The following is a 19,260-nucleotide window of genomic DNA, read 5'->3' as shown; positions in this document are numbered from 1 at the left end:
TGGATTGGGAACAAGGATCCACAACTACTAGAATAGAAAGGGAAGTATCAATAGCATTTTTATTGTTATTACCTTTCATGGAATTTGTCCAAGGTGATTTTGGGTGCTAGCAGGTAGTGAAGCAACTTTCCACATGCCTTGACTTTATAAAATCATACGCCCTGAGTCTCCAATTCTAGTAAAGGCACACTGACAGAATTCCTAAAACTGTATTTAGCTGCTGTCCTTTGGCATTATCCTGCTCAGCAAATTTTTGTGACGTACTTACTGACTAGATCTACTTTGAGATACAGGTTTTTAAGAAAATATTGTCAATGTCTTTGTCAAGTGAAGGGGTGCAATTTTTCAGAACAGTTTTTATGTGGGTTTCTGAAAGATCTCATTTAAAATTTAATATTGTTGCTCTTCATTAAAATTCCTTGGCTTTGTTTATTTTGTTAGGTACTTCCTTTCTCATTGTCTGTGAAGATTGCAGTCACTGTGATCAGTGTTTGCTTTTGATTGCAATCTCAGTTGTTTCTAAACAGAATATGTTTTGAAACACCCCAAGCTTCTGTTCTTGTCCCTAATTACGCCTGATTGTTGAAGCATATTTTGGTAAATAAGATGTTATAAGAATGCAGTTACTCAGAATGGAAGTGTTTTCAACACTAAGCTACTTTTTTCATACTTAAGACTATATTGAGCAATGACAAGAAAAAATGTCTTGTCTTTTGTATAGAGTTTGATAACTATGGTTGCAACATTTTCTATCTTTCTACTGACTGTTCAAAATATCAGAAGCTTGGGAAAAACGTAAATGCTGTTAAGTTTCTGTTACCAAGAGTGTTTCCCACATCAATAGACGTTCCACTCAAAATCTGAAAGAGATAGGGAGAATTTAGTTTATTAATTCTCATACATTTTCTCATTCCATTTGTTAATGTAATTTTATTACAGGAGTATCAGATCTTTGTTAATGGGACAGGCATTATCGAAGGATGAAAACCAACCCATCTAATAAATTTGAATCAGCATTTTCCTTTCCTTAGAACTTATTCTCCTGTTTGTAAAGACCTCCACAGTGATTCCTGGAGCAAGATATTTGGTTTTAGTTATCGAATTATCATCCCTGTACAAAATCCCATTAACGGCACAGGGCACCCACTGATACAGAAATCTCTGCAAGAGTGGAACATTAGCTAGTTTTTTTCCTGCCATTCAAAAACAAAATATTATATTAATTTAATGAAGAAGAGAAGACTTTTAAAATTCAAGTTAGTTATTTCTGTATCTTATTTTACTTTCTGATAATAATTTCATACCTATGCTAATACCAGTGTTTTATTAATGTTACATCTTGTAGTCTTTCTAGGCGGGTTTTGACCTGACTAGAGTTCCATTCTGATCCCCTGCTACATTCCACCAGAATTAACTCAGCACCAGCTAATTCCTGTTCCATATCATCTTCTATTATTCCATTTATAACTTCAGTCTTCTGACCAATTTCACAGAGTCACAGTAGGGCATGCTCCCTGCTATAATCTTTTTATATTTCGCTATTCCTGTCCAGGGAGACAGTTTAGTTATGCCCTACTGTGTCCTTCCCAAGGGTACCACAAAACCATTTGATAGCAGTTACTAGATGGACATGCTCCTCCTTGATATTACATAGAATCATTGTCTTTGCTGATGTCATTTTCAAATATATTTCTCTGTGTTGGTTTGTTTATTTGTTTTTAAAGCAAAATTAAGAGCCTTATTGTGATGCAACAATGTAAAAGAGAGCTTTTCAACATAAGTTATCCCAGTCTTTCTTAAGTTTAAAATGTTTGTATTTACCTCAGTATTACATTTTTCAATTTTATACCATATGCCATTGCTTTATGGATACAGAAATGGTGTGTATATACAATTAATAAAGGACTTTTTCTTTAGGAATAAAATGTCAAAAAGGAGTGTTAATGTAACAGAAACATCATTGCAGTTCACAGACCTGGAATATAACTATGAGTATAGCGCTTACCTGACAGCAAGTACAAGATTTGGAGATGGCAATATAAAAAGCGATACTATAACATTCAGAACTTCTGAAGGAGGTAAGCTTATACATAGTATGAATCTTTGATTTCATTTCACCTTAAATTTCTGTTAGCCTTTATTAAGTTAATAAAGCTACTGAAGTAAAAGTGGCATTCCTCTGGTCTCTCACAGATTCTACCTGTCTGTGTGTGTGTCTCTTTGTGTGCATGTATGTATGGCTCTATAAAATTATGATGAATATTTCTGTTAATTTACTAAGAAACACTTTTCCTTTCCCTTAAATTTTTGAAATAAATTAATTTTAATAACTCTTTGCTCTCTTTTACTGTGGCACACCTTACAGGGCAAAAAAACTTTTTAGAATCTCTTTCAGAAGCCTGAAAATGGCCTTAATTTGAAAAAGAAATTTGCAAGCATACATGGGTTTCTTTATTTTAATTATTTTATACTTCCAACATGGTAGATAACTTTTATTGAATAATCATACTATATACTGTGCTTTGAAACTTACTCTGTTTAAGGATTTTTTTCTGGTTTTGCCATCAATTTTACTTTGTGTTATGAAATGGATAGCATGCAGGTGTATTTCAGAATCATTCTGCATAGATAAACTCTCCTCCCAACAGACAGTCACTGACAGGATTAGCATCTATCCAAGCTATCCTTCAAATACTGTCTAAAGCATCAGGTTGTAGTTACGCCCAGCCTTTGCTACTGCAGGTCTTACAAAAACATGAACTGACTTTTCAGGGCAAGACTTTTAAGAACAGATCCTGGAGTCCCCCCTCCAATTAATATTTCAGTATTTTATACAAACTAGAGTAGCAGAAAACAAGACAGGTAAGATAACTTACAGTGGTCAGTACTCTATCTACTGCATTATGTGTAGAGCACTTTCTTGGATGCCGAGAAATAGAGATTTAATTCTTTTAAGCTGATTTAAGGAACTGCATTTGAGTTTTCTACATCAGTGTACCGCTGAGAAGGACCATATGCTGCTGTTCTTTATGGGTTAAGAAGAGAGGCTAAGTGAAGAACACTTACAGACTCTTCCTTACGTGTTCAGTCAGCTGAGGAAGGAGGAAAAAACTGAAATGTTCATACTGTCCAAGTTTCAGTATCTGTTTTACCTACATGAGTTGGAAGCCTAAATTCTTTTTATAATCAGTGAAGAGACAAGGATTTTAATTTAGGTTTTCTGGAAAAAAGCCCTTTTCCCTATTAACTATGTATGGAGAGTAGAGGCCTAATTCAGCTTCTATATCTGCAAATCCGACATTCTGTGTCCCCAAACCAAGAAGTACAGGACAAAGTCTATAAGAAAAAATCATCTGTTTACAAATGCAGCTAAATACAAATGTGTCTGGGAAGAAAAAAAAAAGAAAACAGGGGTTAAAATTAATTTACTTCTACTATTTTATTTCACCATTTTCAGAAATGTTTTTTATACCATAATCAGAAATACATCTAGTTTGACAGGACATTGTCAAAATTATAGTGCATGTTTCTTGGGCACTAAAGTGTACAAAATGTAGAGTTAAGTCTGCTAAAACTTAAAATTTTTTCAGCACCAAGTGATCCACCGAAAGATGTTGTGTACAGAAACCTTACTTCTACGTCAATAATGCTATCCTGGTCTCCTCCTCAAAAGCCTAATGGAAATATCCTGTACTACTCAGTTTATTTCAAAAATAATTCCGGAATATTCATACAGGTAAGCCTATTTTTATATTATTCATTGGTAGGAATAATTAAAGATTAAATCAATTTTATAGTACTCAATGTGTTGTTTTTTCATATGTCCTGTAACACAAGACAGGTTTTTTTGACTTAGAAAGACAGAAACACATCTTGTGATGGTGTGTTGCATTCTGCATCTCATTGGGCATTCATATCATTAAACATTAAAGCAAATAGGTTTTGTGTACTATTTTGCATTGCAAAGTTTGTACGTACATGTATACACACACACACGCAATCTGTATATATGCATAACATCTACAGAGAAAAACCCCATTATATTCATTGCACATCCTTAAGACTGTTTTTTAGTCTAATCTGTCAATTTGTATAAATTTCTGTGACAGTTCTGGTTTTGCTTTTTAATGCATGTTTGTAAAGTACTGAAAATAAGTAGTGAATACATCATTATTTCATTTTTTTTGTGCCTCTCAAAAGAAAATTCCTGTTTAGCATATTGAAACAGATATTGAGATTCCTAATTTAAAGCATAAGAGGCAAATGTATATTTTTGTGATCCACACATTTCCACATAGGTTTTATTTGTTGTTAATTTCATCCTTTATTATCAGAATCACAGAATTGTAGGTGTTGAAAGGACCCTTGAGAGATCATTGGGCACCACATTTCTTAATTGTGTACAAATAGTTTTTCTGTTCTCCTTTCTAAGAATGTATTATGATACAGTAATAGAATAAGAAAAAATAAGCCTCTCTTACAGGTTTTTGGTTACTAGTTTTACACATGAAAGAAAAGAAAGAAATATGAATCGATGAAGAAACTACTGCCTGACAATTTACATATAGTGCATATCTAAGCTCAAGATATAACTAGTGTGAGGTATGCATGTGTTCATGAATAGCTGGAAAAAAATTCACAGACTTTACAAATACCTGTTACTGAATCATTGCTGCCATACTTCATTGTGTACACTTTTCTGACTTCGGTGAAGCTGCGTGGTTGCTGGGCTCTGTCTGCGTAGTTTCAGATGGAAGCAGGACTGTTGTATGAATTCACATTCTGATGAGATTAAAATTAGGGCTACAGTTCAGAGCTCCAGCCTCTGCTTGCGCATGCTGCTATACCAACACGATTTTTCTTATCCTGACAAATCCCTGGAGAAACCTTTACACCAGAGCATTACCCAAAGTGGACCATCCTATGAGGTGTCCTACATTTATCTAATTCTTGGATCATGCAAGTGATTTTAGGGGGGGCTATGGACTCAGGCTGTTCCTGTCTTTAGGACTTTAAAACTCTTCAGATGAATATGTAAGGTGAAACTGATACACCGAGCACTATAATCACTCTGGATGTGCCCAAGACTGGAAATGGAGGAGCAAAATAGGGAAGATAGAGCACAGTAGCATTGCCCCAACAAGGTGAGGGTCTAGTTTCATTATCATGTGAGGTACTTGGGCAAGAATAAGATGGTGGCGTGGGTGAAAGTCACTCGTGCTTTGGCATACTATATGGTGGACAGCAGAAAATCACTGACAGTACCTCCAGTAATAGCTGGACATTTTCACCCTTTTGCCTTTGATTTTTTAATCCATTCCTATGCAAAGAGCTATGAGAAGATAACTTTCAGCTGATGTTACATTTGTCTCTGGGTGGCCATGGGAGATCACCATTAATCTCTCAAATAATGATCTACTACTAATCCATCTGCTCCCTTTAACTCCCTCTGCCCTTCACATGGCTCCCTGCTGACTGTCTGGCATGGCAACCACCGTACCCACGTTGCTCTCCTATTCCGTGCCTTGGCATTTCTGTGGGTGCAAGACAGATTTCAAACAGGAGAAAAAAAAATCCTCTCCCCTGCTACTTTCCATCAGATATTTTATATTATGTTTTTTACAGTGGAGAAAGGAATGTGTGAAAGCCAGCCTGATATATTTCATGTGTGTGTGTGTGTGTGTGTGTGTGTATATATATATATATATATGTTGTATACAGACAGTTGTAAGCTGTATGACTGTATGGACACATACAGCTTACAACTGTCTGAAACTTAGAAGTATAACCTTGTAGTTATACTTGTAGGTCTGTTGATAAATTTTGTATTGCATGCATTTGGAAAGACATAATCCTTGGTTGGAATATTCTGCTTCTAGATGTCCACTCTGCTTATGTTTATCTGAACTGATATAGAACTAGAAAACCAGGAAATTTTTCACATTTCTAGAACCCCACCTGCTCAGACACTCTGCAGTAGGCAGCCATTCACTGCCGGTCTTTCATCTGCTTCTTTGTTGGGACATGAGAGAAGTCCAAGTCTTAAAGCGTTGTCTTCTAGATAGCTGGATAAACATTCCAGCTGAATTATCTCAAGCAAATTAACATCTTCTAATGTTATCATGATCTGAAATAGATGTAAAAGTCATACTAAAGCTACTACTATTCTGTTGTCTCAAGAGCTGCCTTCTCTTCACATGATCTGTTCACTCCTCAGGCATGCTAAAGCCCAATGAATATGCAGTACTGATTACAAACAGCAGTGTTAAAAGCAGGAAGACGGTAGCTGCAGTGTAAAGCATTCTGTTTAGGAGGGGAAAAAGCAAAAGTCCCGAACTAAAGGATGCAGTTTACTCCTTTACATGATTCTGAAAGTTGAAGGAAAAAAATTCTTTAAAAAGGAGAAAAAAAAAAGTTACATACCTTCATAGGGCAGAAAAATAATGCTCAGACCTAGGATTCAGAACCAGAGCAGCAGAAGGAAAAATTTAGTGATGGAGATTAGATTTAAGGCTTTTGGTATATGAGTGGGCTGTTTCTATGGGGATGCTGACAGGTTGTAAAAGAAAAAGTGTCAAAGAGGGAAAAATGACTGGTAACCCAACAGAAGAAACCATTTTCACTAGGCTAAGTTCAAGTCCAGCTTCATCTTTGATCTTCTGCTGCCACAAGTCTAGGGAAAATGCTATTTTTGCTTTACATTCATCGCTCTGCTCCAGGGCAGTAAAGATATGACATATTCTGACTAAGAGCTCTTCCTACACAGATGACATGGCACCTGCACCTCTTGTTCACATCACTTCTCTGTGGATTCATACAGTTCGAGCTTTGACTATTTGCAATAGCAGCTTTACAAATTTTGCTCTGTGGTTTCTTTACATGAATCTTGAAGCGAATTGTTCCCAGCCTTATTAAGGAAAGAAGTCAAGGAATTGACGGAAGTAACTGCCTCGTTGCTAAATACTGACCTGTAAGAGATATCACTGACTTAAATAAACTCTTTTATTCAATCTCTCTATACTTGCATCTTGATCAGCATGAAAGAAGAAATAAAGGTGCTAATTACAAATACAGATTTATGCTTAGAGAAAGTTCTCCAGTGTAGGAATTTCAGTGCAGATGAAAACTGTTCTACCAAACCAGACAGGAGAACCAGGAGCTAAGTAGGAGAAAAGCCCATTGTTCTTCTTCAGCCTGAACACTAGACCCCAAATTATCTAGCCCCTGTACTTCAAGCCAACTTAGGTGAACGTGACTGAATGCACCTCAGTGTGAAAATTGGTTTCGCCTGCCCTCAGGATGCAGACAAAGGGGTGCAAGCAATGTGGCATATTAACACTCAGACATATCTTTCACCGGTATGACCAAAATAAGGATAAGCAGGGAACTTCCCTAAAATGCACTGCAGTTTTTGAAAGCTAGCCACAGAACGGTGCAGCACACAAGAAGTGAGTATCTTCACTTGGGTGGGTGTACGTTACGCTCCTCCAGGGCCAGTGTGGGTTAGGCCCTACAGTGTCACCTATGCCAGAGTCAAGTACGTGATATTCTTAATTCAAAGCACCAGTGCAATACAATCAACCTAAAGATGGAAACAGAACCAGAGAAAATGGTTTACGGTGAAGGACAGCAGCACTGTGCTTTCTGTATACAACTAATTGCAGCTTTATACCTCTGGAAATTTCTGCTGCTTCCTGGGACGAAGAAGATCCTACTTTCTGCTGACACTTTCATGGCCTGTGTGTATTGCTTACACTTGGCTGCTTTTAATAATCTGATACTTTGCTATGTCAAAACTTCTTTCATGTATGGATGAAGAAGGGGACAGAAGGAAGAATTTCTTCAGCTGTAGCCAAAGATCCTAAGCTGTTTGCTTTCATCTGCAGCCACGCTTAATTGTAAAACTTCCTATAGTGTTCTATCCCCCGGGTACAATTAGTACAAGTTTCAACTTTTCTGTTTGTACCTACACAGTTCTTCCTGCTCACCCTTACTCTTAATCATATGTTCATTTGTTTCTAATAATTTGCCATATTAGATGTTTGAGGGTAATCCCCAGTCCTTGAGCTCCTCAAAATAAGGGGACTACCTCTTAAAACAGTTTTATTTGGACCACCAAAAAGTCTGTTCACCTTGGTTCACTGAGTCCTGCAGTGCTAGACAGCTGACGCGATTGTAAGGCAAGATTTTTAAACTAAGATCTGGATTTTCCCTTGGTCATACCAATAAACTCCCATTATATTTAGAATCAAAGCTTGATCTTTGATATTTTTACCTTAAAAACTCAGGCATATGTCAGGTATTTTTAATATTGCTATTAGATATTGTTATTAGTTAGTAATTATTAATAATTACAGTATAAAATAATAACTGGAGGGTTCTGGGTCAGAAAGTTTTTTCTTTCATATCGTGCTTGGGTACCAGGGAAGTTTAAATACCTTAGAATTTGATTCTCCGTTTCCTGTACCTTACCCTACCCAAGAGTAAAGCAAAGCTCTTCCCAACCTTTATCACTTAGTTCTGTGAAGACAGTGAGAGCCTCCACCTGTGTTTAGAAGAAAACAATACATTAAGGTGGAATTGCATAGTATTTTGACTGATATTGACTTAATCTAATCTTTCAGACAGAGCTAGCAGTGTCCTTGAAGTGTGTTAATAGGAGTGGATATAGGAATTTATACCATAAATCTGAGCAGCTTTTTTTCTGCATTCAAAAAAAAAAGGCTTACATTTTCATCGTCAACAAGTTTGCTTATTTATGTTAGTGAGAACTGGTGACTATAGGTCTTCTGATATGGTTATAAAGATCCCAGGGACATGAGTGAGAGTACTACCTGTTGTTTTCTGCAGAAATAAAATAATTTTGCCTGTACAAAAAAAGTCAGTGAAGTGTAGATATGTAAATTGGTATGGATTGGTGACAGTCATTGGGATTTCGTACTAAACTACCAGTTAGCACAGAACTGGCTGGACTGTTGGCTGGAGTGTATCACAGTGAGTTCTTTACTAGGAACTTTCCTCAAGAGAAATATTACCCATTTTTTTGCACTCAGTCTTAGTATGCCTGTGTTTATATGTGATTTTTCTGTATTTAAACATACAAGCAGTACAGGCACCTTCCTTCTCTTTCAGTGAGTTCGCTATCACTGCCTCACATTTTTAGGAATTCATTTAATTTAGTGCCAGCTTTGATTTTAAGGAGATGGAGGGTGTGAAGAAGATGTAACACCAAAACCAGTGTTGGGCTAAGTAACTGAACTGTTTACTAGGCAATTCATTAGCGGGTTGGACAAAATCCAGTTGGCCATGACAATATTATTTAGAAAAATTAGGAGGACTTCTTTGGTCCTGAGAAGTGTTGCCCATACCATTGGCTCGATGGGGCAATGTGGCAGCTGAAAAGGAATGATACTAACTCTTTGAACCAGAGCAAAGGTTTGACTTCCTACACAATGCAGGAGGTGAATATGCTTGTGGAAAATGACCTCTCAACAGTTTTCAAATCATAAACCAACTGCTTTGAATCATCTAGGTCAGGTTCCTGTAAAGCAGTAGGTGATTTTACAAGTACAGTTATGTGGTATAACTGACATTATTGCATAAATAATGTGGGATTTTTTTTCTTTTCAGTTTCAAAATGGTCCATTCCAAACAGGAATAGCCTCCTCAGAGGGGCTGATCTAGAGCACTAACCTATTCCAACAGCACAGTTTTATTGGAATTATTTTTATGTAGTTCAAAGGAAAGTGGATCTATCCTTTTGTTAACAAGTAACTGCATAAGGAAAAGAAAATTCTCATAGTTCCTTCAGTTTAATGCAAACCTATGGGTACAGATGTTTGCACTGGAAATTATGGCATGTTTTTAATGCAAAGGGCAGCTAACAAAATGAGCAGTTTATCAAGTGTTGCAGTGAGGTCTCTGCTAGTGGAAATTTTAAATTCAAAATTAGACAATTTTCTGTAAGATCTACTCTTGTAAAAATGGAATGAAGTGAGAGAAGTCCTTGATTTGCTTTGCACAGTTCAGGCAAGGCAATCACATACCTGATAGTGTGATCTATGACCACTTACCAGACCATACTTTTTTTGGTTTTTTGATGTAATATGGATAAACACACAGCAATATTCCAGATTTAATGTGTTTTTTAAAAAGATGGATTGACATTCAACAACTGTAAACAACAGGAGGACTAAATTATATACTTTGTAGTACTTATAAGCATCAGGACTAAGTGAGAAGCAAAGTGCTGGTTTATCTCTCCTGAATGCTATGGTGGATTGTATCTCTTGGTGGTGGTGATGGCTAACTGGGGAACTAGAAAGAGAAATCAATGAATAAATGGAATTTTCAATGACAACACTTCTTTTTTTGATTTAGAATTTCACAAGTTATGGTAATGACAGCGATGTCGATATGCCTCAGTCTGCAGTTCTGGATGACTTAGCAAAATACAGCCATTATACACTATGGTTAACTGCAAGCACAGCTTTTGGAGATGGAAACAAGACCAGTGAAACAATAGATGTGCACACAGATCAGGATAGTAAGTTAATAACTTTTGTAATGTTTAGTGTATACCCGTGTTTCCATTTATTTAATATTCTCTAACTTGTAAGTAATTTTCTTGTGATGGGAAAGTTAGAAAAAATCCAGTAATTACTGGGTTTTGAACACTACCACATTTTACTTTGCAAGGAAGACACTTTGATCTGAGTCTTCGCTTTGCAATAGTAAGGAAGTAGATCACAAGCTGCTGTTTAGGTTACAAACAATAAAAATTCTATCTGAAACCATCATTAAACATTTTTTAATTAATCAAGTAATGAATGGATCCAGGATATTTTGCTTTTGATAGTGTAACATATATTATTATAAAAGATTGTACAAAGTCTTACCAATGAGATGTACAAACTAATGAAACTTTGGGCATTTATTTCTGTTTTAGTTTTAGATTCTTTATTACTGCAATCCATGCATTTATTTTTTTTGCTTTTTATATCTCGTAGTCCCAGATGGTTCTGTTGAAAATCTGGTCTATCAAAACATTTCCTCAACTTCTGTAAATGTAAGCTGGCTTCCACCATCCCAGCCAAATGGCTTAGTCTTCTTTCACATTTCTCTAAGTTTATTGCAACCTGGAGCCAATAAGATATTGTCTTTCCTTACTTACAACACAAGCATCGTTTTTGATAATCTGGAGAAATATACTAATTATATTATGGAAATCATACCAGCTACTGATAAAGGATCTTCTGAACTGCATGCTCTAAGTCTTCATATAAGAACGGATGAAGATGGTAAGATATTTTATTAATTCCTAAGGAAATGTAGGAAAAAAACCCAAATAGCTTTCTATAAATAAAAATATTATTCTATTTATTCTTCTCATGTTACTTAAAGCTTTCTTGTTATACCAACTACTACCAACTGCTACACATAGTAGTAGCTTTTTTGTTATACCAACTGCCAACTACTACCAACTACTACAGGTTTCTGTGTTGTGACCATGAAATAGACTTTTCCACTCGGACCACAACTTTAACTGATAGCCATAAGACGTTTTTCATTGTAAGTCATATTTTTCTGAGGTTCTTCTTGTTTTTTTCTTTCTTATTTCTTCATTTAGTCCCAGAATCAGCACCTGTAATCAAAACATTTTCCAATCTTTCAACTACCTCAGTTATGCTCTCATGGGACCCTCCTGTTAAACCAAGTGGTATTATAATGAGTTATGATTTAAACTTATTTGGGCCAGAAAGGAATAACTCATTCTCTACGACCAATAATTTTATCATCTTGGAAGACCTTCTACCATTCACATTATACAGCATTTATGCAGCTGCAAGAACAATAAAGGGACCTGGTCCATCTGCCATGCTTCAGTTTTACACAGATGAGTCAGGTGAGCAAATTAATTGAAATTTTTGCCCTGTGTTACTGCATCCATTGTAGATCTGAACATGAGACCTGAGAGAGTTGAGATGAAAGTTTAATTTTCCATTGTCATGTCTATGAAGAGCTTTTGGAAGAAGGAAACACTACAAGGGACATCTTTTCTGCATTCTCTTCCTCCCATCACAATGTGCAAGAGGAGGTCACAGGATTACAAAAGTAATTCCAAGGAGAAATGTCTTTTCCCTTTGGAATGTGTTACAGCTTCCAGGTGTCATGGATTTTGAAGCAAGCAAACAATACCTTTCTCTTCATCCCCCTGTGTCATTGAAAAATGATAAAACATGGAAATCTTTCTGACACATTCTCAGGTCTCCTTTACATGGACCTGCTCTTACCTACATGGTAAATAACATATCTTGTAAATAGATATGGATTTGCCCTCAATATATGATGTAGGATATGAAGTGTATCACATTCCAGTATATCACATTCCTCTCTAAGAAGATCCCTTGGTGATTAGACATGTATTCCCAATTAATGGAATTTGTTGCATATCAAAAGGAAAGAAAAAGGTTAAAATAGCAATGAAGTACTGCTTTCTTGAGTTCAGAAAAAAAATGTATCCTGTTTCTCCAAAGTATTGCATTTTGTCTGAATTATCTGGAACTCAAGAGCATTTCTCTTTTGCAGTGCCATTGGCTCCACCCCAGAACTTAACCATTACCAACTACACTGCAGATTCTGTGTGGCTGAAATGGGATCCAAGTCCTCAGCCAAATGGTGTTGTTATGAGATATAATTTTAAGATTTATCAAAACAACACGGAAAAACTTTTTTATCAGGTATGTTCACAATTAACTGTTTAATTTCTTTTTGGCAGATAAATAATTGTCATGCTTTAAGAACTAAATATATGACAAATATTTTAAATGTCTGTTATGCTCCTAGAAACATGAAGCTCCTTCACATTCCTCTTTACGACAGTTTACTTACCCTCCCACGATGGCTGAAATTCAATTTTTAAAATTATACAGAAAAAAAATGTTATTTTTTAATTTGCTTTGAGATTCTGGTAGTTCATTAATCATTAAATGTATTAATCTTTAGTTCATATTTCAGTGAAAGTTTGATGTTAGAAAATGACAGAAGTTATTTTGTGGCTACTTTTGTTTAGCTATTTAGTACCTGTGGACTTTCAAGATTCAAAAAGACAGACCGACATTCCTAGTCATCTTGAAAAATGACTAAAACTGTTTAGAGGTTTTCATTGTTTTATTTTTGCAGAATGACTGAATACATTTTATCTGAAATAGATGTTACACAAAAATTGATCACAGCATTTATATCTGCTTAAATCTGGTTTGTTGGATGGCATCAAGAAATGCACCATGAACTGTAAAGCCATCAAGCTGAGGCCAGGATTGCATCTCAGACTCAGAAACTATTTAGTGGGTTCTGTTCACCCAAGACACTTGTAAAAGCTGCAGGGAAAAGGCATTGGTGCAATGAGCTATGAGATTGAGATTCAAAGTGTACAGTACTCGTGGGACAGTGAGGAGCTCCATTACTCCAGCTTCTTCAGCAATAGAGTCCTTATTGCAGAGACTTAGTGTGCAAAGAAGGTGCTTGTGCTGTTGAGGGTATGCATTGTGGAAATCGGTCCCCATGGGGTGGCCTACCGTGCTCCCTCTTATGCAGTCTGCATTCCATTGTGGAATGAAATGCTGTCATCACCACAGTGCCTTCCATAACCCTTGAAAGAAGAGGAGCACAGTGCACATAAAAAGGAACAGGTTTTTCTACAGCCAGCTGCTTTTGGAAACACATTCTTTGGGTGCTCACAGAGGTCACCAAAGATTCCTCACAATCACAGAATTATAGAATATACTGAGCTGGAAGGGACCCATAAGGATCATTGAGTCCAACTGCTGTCCATCAGAGGCAGACTCAAACTCAATGAAACTACAGAAAGTGGCCAGAGGACTTGAATGCATCTTCTATGCTCCACATTTCTTCATGTTTTGTAACGTTATAAGGGCAAGAAACTAGATTTAGGTTGTGGCAGCATGACAAGCAAAGAAATCTATATTGAAATACTGTAATTAGTTCTCTGATAACTTGAATCCCATAATTCTTTGATAACCTGGATCCTACAAAATGTTCACCAGACTTCTTGCAGAAATTCAGCTTTTTCCCTGCTGCCATCATAGGCCTCTCAACATTGGCACAAAATATTCTTTACATGTTCTGTGAAAAACAGCTACCAGGAACTTAACTGTGGTTTTTAGGTGTTTTTTTACGCTGTTCATCAGTCTGTGTGTCTGGCTCAGGTAAAGTAAAAGTAATGAGAAGCTATGATCCACGACCTCTTCCACTGCAGAGGTATAGTAAAGAACTAGAAGGTGCAAGGGGGGATAAAGTGGTAGTATGGAGATGACAGGAGTTTTCAGCACTGGTATAAAAAGGCATATGTGGCATCTGTTCTAGCAATGCTATGGTCATTATGGTACCATCCATTGGCATATATTCCTCACAAGCCACAGTAAAAAAGGGAGAGGAAAAAGGAAAGGAAGAATTTGACCCTGCATTCTTTTTGGTTGAGCTCAGTGACTACTTTCACTGAAAGCTACTCTCAGTAGAAGAGGCGAGACCATGGTACTAAATCTTCAGTTCATTTCAGTGGGTTCAAGGTGAGGCCCACAGCATTTGCACAGATTAATTGCTTACTAATAATTTTTCCTTTCTTAAGAACATTTCAGGTTCTAGCCATGAGGCAAACCTTGTTGGATTAGAACCATTCAGCCCCTATTGTATCAGTGTCTCTGCATTTACCAAGCTTGGGAATGGTAATCAGTTCAGTAATGCTGTCCAGTTCACAACGATGGAATCAGGTTAGACATGATTTTTTTTCTAAGTTGCAGTCCTGTTATATATATTCCTTGTATGGTTGAACAACAGTCTTCCTCTTCTCTCCAAAGAAGACGTAACATAACACTGTCTCATTGTCTTCTGTCTGTGTAATGCCGATTCACATTCCTATTGTACCGGATAGGCTGAGTTTGAAGTTTGATGTCGGAAGTGTAGATTTAGAAATGTCCTCATCTGAAATGAGAGGCTTATATGGCTACTATAAATCTTTTAATAGCATCACAGATAAAGGGAGGAAAATTAGATAGATATCAGTCTTTGCAGATCAAAGTGATAATTCAGATCCCTGTGAAAATAACTGAAACTTTAACAGTATCAAAAGCAGCTGGACAACAGATTGGCAAATGAACTGGAAATTGTATTAAAGAAATACAAATTTTTAACATTTTTTAATTTATTTTAAGAAGAGAAACTAGCCACTAATTAAATCTCCTAATTGGTTAGATCTTATTCTTCCTGACAACTGGGGAGGACTAGGCAATATAGCTGGCTTAATTGCACAGTTTTATCTTGTGCCTTCTACATCTTTTGAAGTTGAAGGTTGTTTCAAAATAAAATATTGAATCACGTGAAAGTGAGTATTCCACATTCACTGAGGAGAGCCCAGGAGCTCTGCAGCTTTGTGAAACTTGTCTTTGTGCAAAAATTTTAACTCCTTTGCCAGGTCAGAGCAATCCCCAGGCTCAGGTACTTATAAGGTCTGTCAGTCAGGGGACTAACATGGGTTAGGGGCCTGTGTCTGAACTCCCAGGTTCCTTTATACGGACTGCAAAGGGAGCAGATGATGTACTAAAAGATCCCATATGGTGACTATAGTTTTTCAAGACCAGGTTTCCAGTGAAAGACTCTTCCCAGAGCTGATGAAATAGGGGTTCCTGGGGAAATTATGCTGTTTATTGTACACAGCAGTTACACCATGAAAAATGAGGGCCGTCACTGAACTGATTCGGGTTGGCTGTTGGATCTCTGCAGCTGGAGGTTGTCCTGCCCAAGAGCCATGGTCATCCATCGGTTGTCTCATTTCATCACTGATATCCCATACTCATGGCACTTTCTTCAGAAGTGCTGGAGAGTCATTGCCTACAGGGCTGTGGTCTAGTCCTCTTACAGCTTTTTCTCAGATTTTATGTTTAGTTGGTTGCAGCATTGTTTCCTTTCCCACCAACCCAGTTTTTGGGTAACTGCTGGATTAGTTTCTCATTGAATTAATCTAAGGATTCGGTCTCCATTCTTTATTAGTGCCAGTTAATCTTTCTTCTGCAGATGCTGCTTTAGAAATAAAGAAAGATTTTTCTTTGAACTGTGAAAAGAAAATTAAAATTTTAAAGAGATTCATTTGCCCTCATGCAGTGGTAATGAATGTGTTTCTCTCTATTTTTGGTACCTCACTGATGGTCTTTTCACTATTTTATGGATTCCTGGACATGTTTTAATAGAGGGAGTAGATTGCAGCACCCCTCACTATGTATTCATTTTCTCCTAGTTGGTACAGCCAGCATTTTCAGCCCTTTCTGAGAAAATTAATTGGTCTATTTCACCAGTTGTTCACAGATAGTTTCTCTGTATTTCAGCATGAATATGATATTTGCTGCCTTTTATAAATTTTTTATGAGCATTTAAAAAAAAATTCTCCTGCTGGAACCAGCAAGGAGGTGGGGAAAAAATCACTGATGTGACAGCTCTGAAACCTGCCCAATGGCTTCTGTGCAGGTCATGCCTCTGCTGAAATGACAGAGATATGATACAGTGCCTAAAAGAAACAAAGCTAACATACTCAACTTCTGCTATAGATACAGTTGTGGAGTGTGCATATGGGTTTCATACTACTGTGTATGTTTAACTACACTGATTAAAAAAACATGAGGAAAATACAAGCAGATGTGAAAATAAAATTAGAGCACACAACTAGGAAGTCAGATAGATATCAAGCACTTGCATCAGTCATGCTGGTAGTAGTTGGAAATGAACTGTCTAATGAGGAGGAAGACACATTTTTATTCTCTTAGTGTAGGTTTGTGGGGGTATTTTACAGTATTGGTTTTCTTACTGCTGGAATGTTTGACCCATGCTATGAAGGCTAGGTCTGCTTCTCTGACTATATTGCTCTGTAATTACCATTTTAATTGTGTGTGAATGTTAATCTTTGGTGTATGTGTGTGTTTTAAGTACCAGATGCTGTCCAGAATGTTCATTGTGTTGCAACGAGTTGGCAATCAATCCTAGTGCAGTGGGACCCTCCTGCTTCATCCAACGGTGTAATTACTCATTACATCATAACAGTTGAAGGAAATTCCACAAATTTTTCATCTTATGTTACATTGCACACTTTTAGAAATCTACTTTCCAATGTTACCTATCAATTTAAAATAAAAGCTGCAACATCTGCTGGTGATGGTGAAGAACAGACATGCAATGCCACTACGCTTTCAGAAAAAGGTAATGAATTATTCAAATTAATTCTTTTGTTTAATTTAAATGATGAATATGATACAAGCAGGCCTGAAATACTTGCTTCAATACAGGCAGATAAATTCTTCTTTTTTACTGTTTAAATTTCATGTTAAGTGTGGATGAGGAGAAATAGGGCTGCTTCCTTCTCGGGTTTTAGAATACACTTAGTAATAAGAATGGAATTAATTGCCATTTAAATGAGCACAGAAAGACTACCTTTTTCTGTGTTTAGACAATAAAGCTGTTCAGAATTTTTGCAATTAAGCAGCATTTAACTTCTATAAGCAGACTTCATCATAACTCTTGATGAATAAGATTTTTTAGCAGCAAAGAAAATTGTGAGCTAAATCCAAAGAGGGTTTTTTTGGCATTGAATTAAACAATTGTCACACAAAATTGACCTTTCTCTCTCCATGCAAACTTCACACTTCACCTGTGCAAAATACTGTGTTGCTTCTGGGTAAATAGCTAAGCACCTAGCTTCTAAACTGCAAGTGTGGAGGAGCCCAGTGCCCAATCCAGGAAGGAAATGCCTGCTCCAGTTCTCTTCCACAGTTAAGGGTGATTTCTATTTTTGAAATTGGTTCTCTTGTGGTTTTTTTTCCTGGCAGTGATAATTCATTACAAACAAATATAATGTTCAGCGAGTAGGATCTAGAACAAGACTCCAGCTCTTCACTGAATTACAGGAGCAGTTTAGTTCCTATTGCTGTTTCCTCTTCAGTGACAGCAATTCATGCATTGGAGTTGAGGAGGTCTTTTAATTCGTAACAGATGGATTATTAGGAAACTTGGGGTTGGGATGGGAAGGGCATGACTGTGTCCTTTGATACTTAGGAAACCATCCTAACTTTCCTGATATTTTTATTACTAAGTCATTGAATAATTTAGATGGATGGCAGCATTCATTCACACATCTATTTCATCTGAAAGAGTGAGTTCTGCTCAGTCCTATCAAATCATCGAAGACTCTATTTCAGTGATGGGTTTTAGGTTCTGGATTACAAGTTGTAGGGGGCAGCTCTAGATTTCCTGTTGGTAGCTTCCTGAGTGGAATGCACCTCTTTAGGTTCAACCTTTGGATCTCTCCTATTCACAAAGCCTTAGTGCCCCACTCAGAGCTTTCATTTCCACACTTCTTAAAATTAGACTCTTGTAAATCTGACCATGCTAGTATCGTCAGATGAACTACTACTGGTTTAGTTCCAGATCAAATGTCTGAGCTCCAAATGAGGATAAGCAGAGCATCCTCTTGCAGATATAATCTGGCCAACATTGTCAAAATAGCCAGGGTGAGGACTTTGATGACTGCCTTTCCTTGTAATATGGTCCATATCACTAAATCCTGGCCACATCCTTTATTTGAACTTGAAGTGGTGCATTCATATCTGTTTCTGTTAAAAATGTCCTTTCTGAATTGGCTTCCTGGTCAACAACAGCCTCCCTACAAATTCCGCTTTTCCTGACCCCTGATGGTCCCGCTCAGATATGGATCTTCGGTGATTTAAAACGTCTGCCTGGGTCATCCACCCTCAGGAACTTCTGTCCATCAGCAGAGTTCAATATCTGCTTCTGAAGGAAGTATTGTTAAAATATTGAAGATGAGAATACTCATATCTCACAGAGTTGGCTGGAAATACTGTAGTGAGCTTAACTGCTGAACATGGATGTGTGCCAGTATGCACCTAAGAATACTTCTCAAGAGCAGTCATAACTCTCCACCTCTTCTTTTAAATCAGAGCTGCTGAACTGCAATCCCTGACTCAGAGCTCAAGTAAAGTTGAAACTGGGCATGGGTGTGCGTACAGGTGGAAAAATACAAAATTAAACCTGGACTCATCCAAAAATCTTATCCATTGTCTGGAGACAATCTTATAGGAGGCATGTTACCCTTTGCTACAGAGAAGACCAGGAGGCTTCCTAGGTACCTCACTTCCTGAAGGATGGAGGAAAGGCTTCTCAGAGAAGCCTGACATCTGGAAA

At 37.1% G+C, this 19,260-nt stretch overlaps 1 protein-coding gene across 1 annotated transcript in view; it reads left to right on the top strand.

The window, feature by feature from the left end:
- PTPRQ (protein tyrosine phosphatase receptor type Q) overlaps positions 1-19,260 on the top strand; it is a gene marked incomplete at its 5' end in the record, with an annotated part of 135,484 nt that overhangs the window by 59,154 nt on the left and 57,070 nt on the right. The window contains 8 exons of the mRNA XM_084272853.1: positions 1,918-2,078; positions 3,591-3,736; positions 10,381-10,546; positions 11,010-11,300; positions 11,630-11,905; positions 12,589-12,740; positions 14,648-14,789; positions 16,993-17,262. Coding sequence (XP_084128979.1) covers positions 1,918-2,078; positions 3,591-3,736; positions 10,381-10,546; positions 11,010-11,300; positions 11,630-11,905; positions 12,589-12,740; positions 14,648-14,789; positions 16,993-17,262 — 1,604 coding nt within the window. The remainder of the gene's footprint in view (positions 1-1,917; positions 2,079-3,590; positions 3,737-10,380; positions 10,547-11,009; positions 11,301-11,629; positions 11,906-12,588; positions 12,741-14,647; positions 14,790-16,992; positions 17,263-19,260) is intronic.

The sequence above is a fragment of the Gallinula chloropus genome, assembly GCF_964237585.1.
Source record: "Gallinula chloropus genome assembly, chromosome: 1".
Lineage (NCBI taxonomy): Eukaryota > Metazoa > Chordata > Aves > Gruiformes > Rallidae > Gallinula > Gallinula chloropus.
Note: the sequence above shows the minus strand (reverse complement) of the source record. Positions and strands in the feature narration are given on the sequence as shown.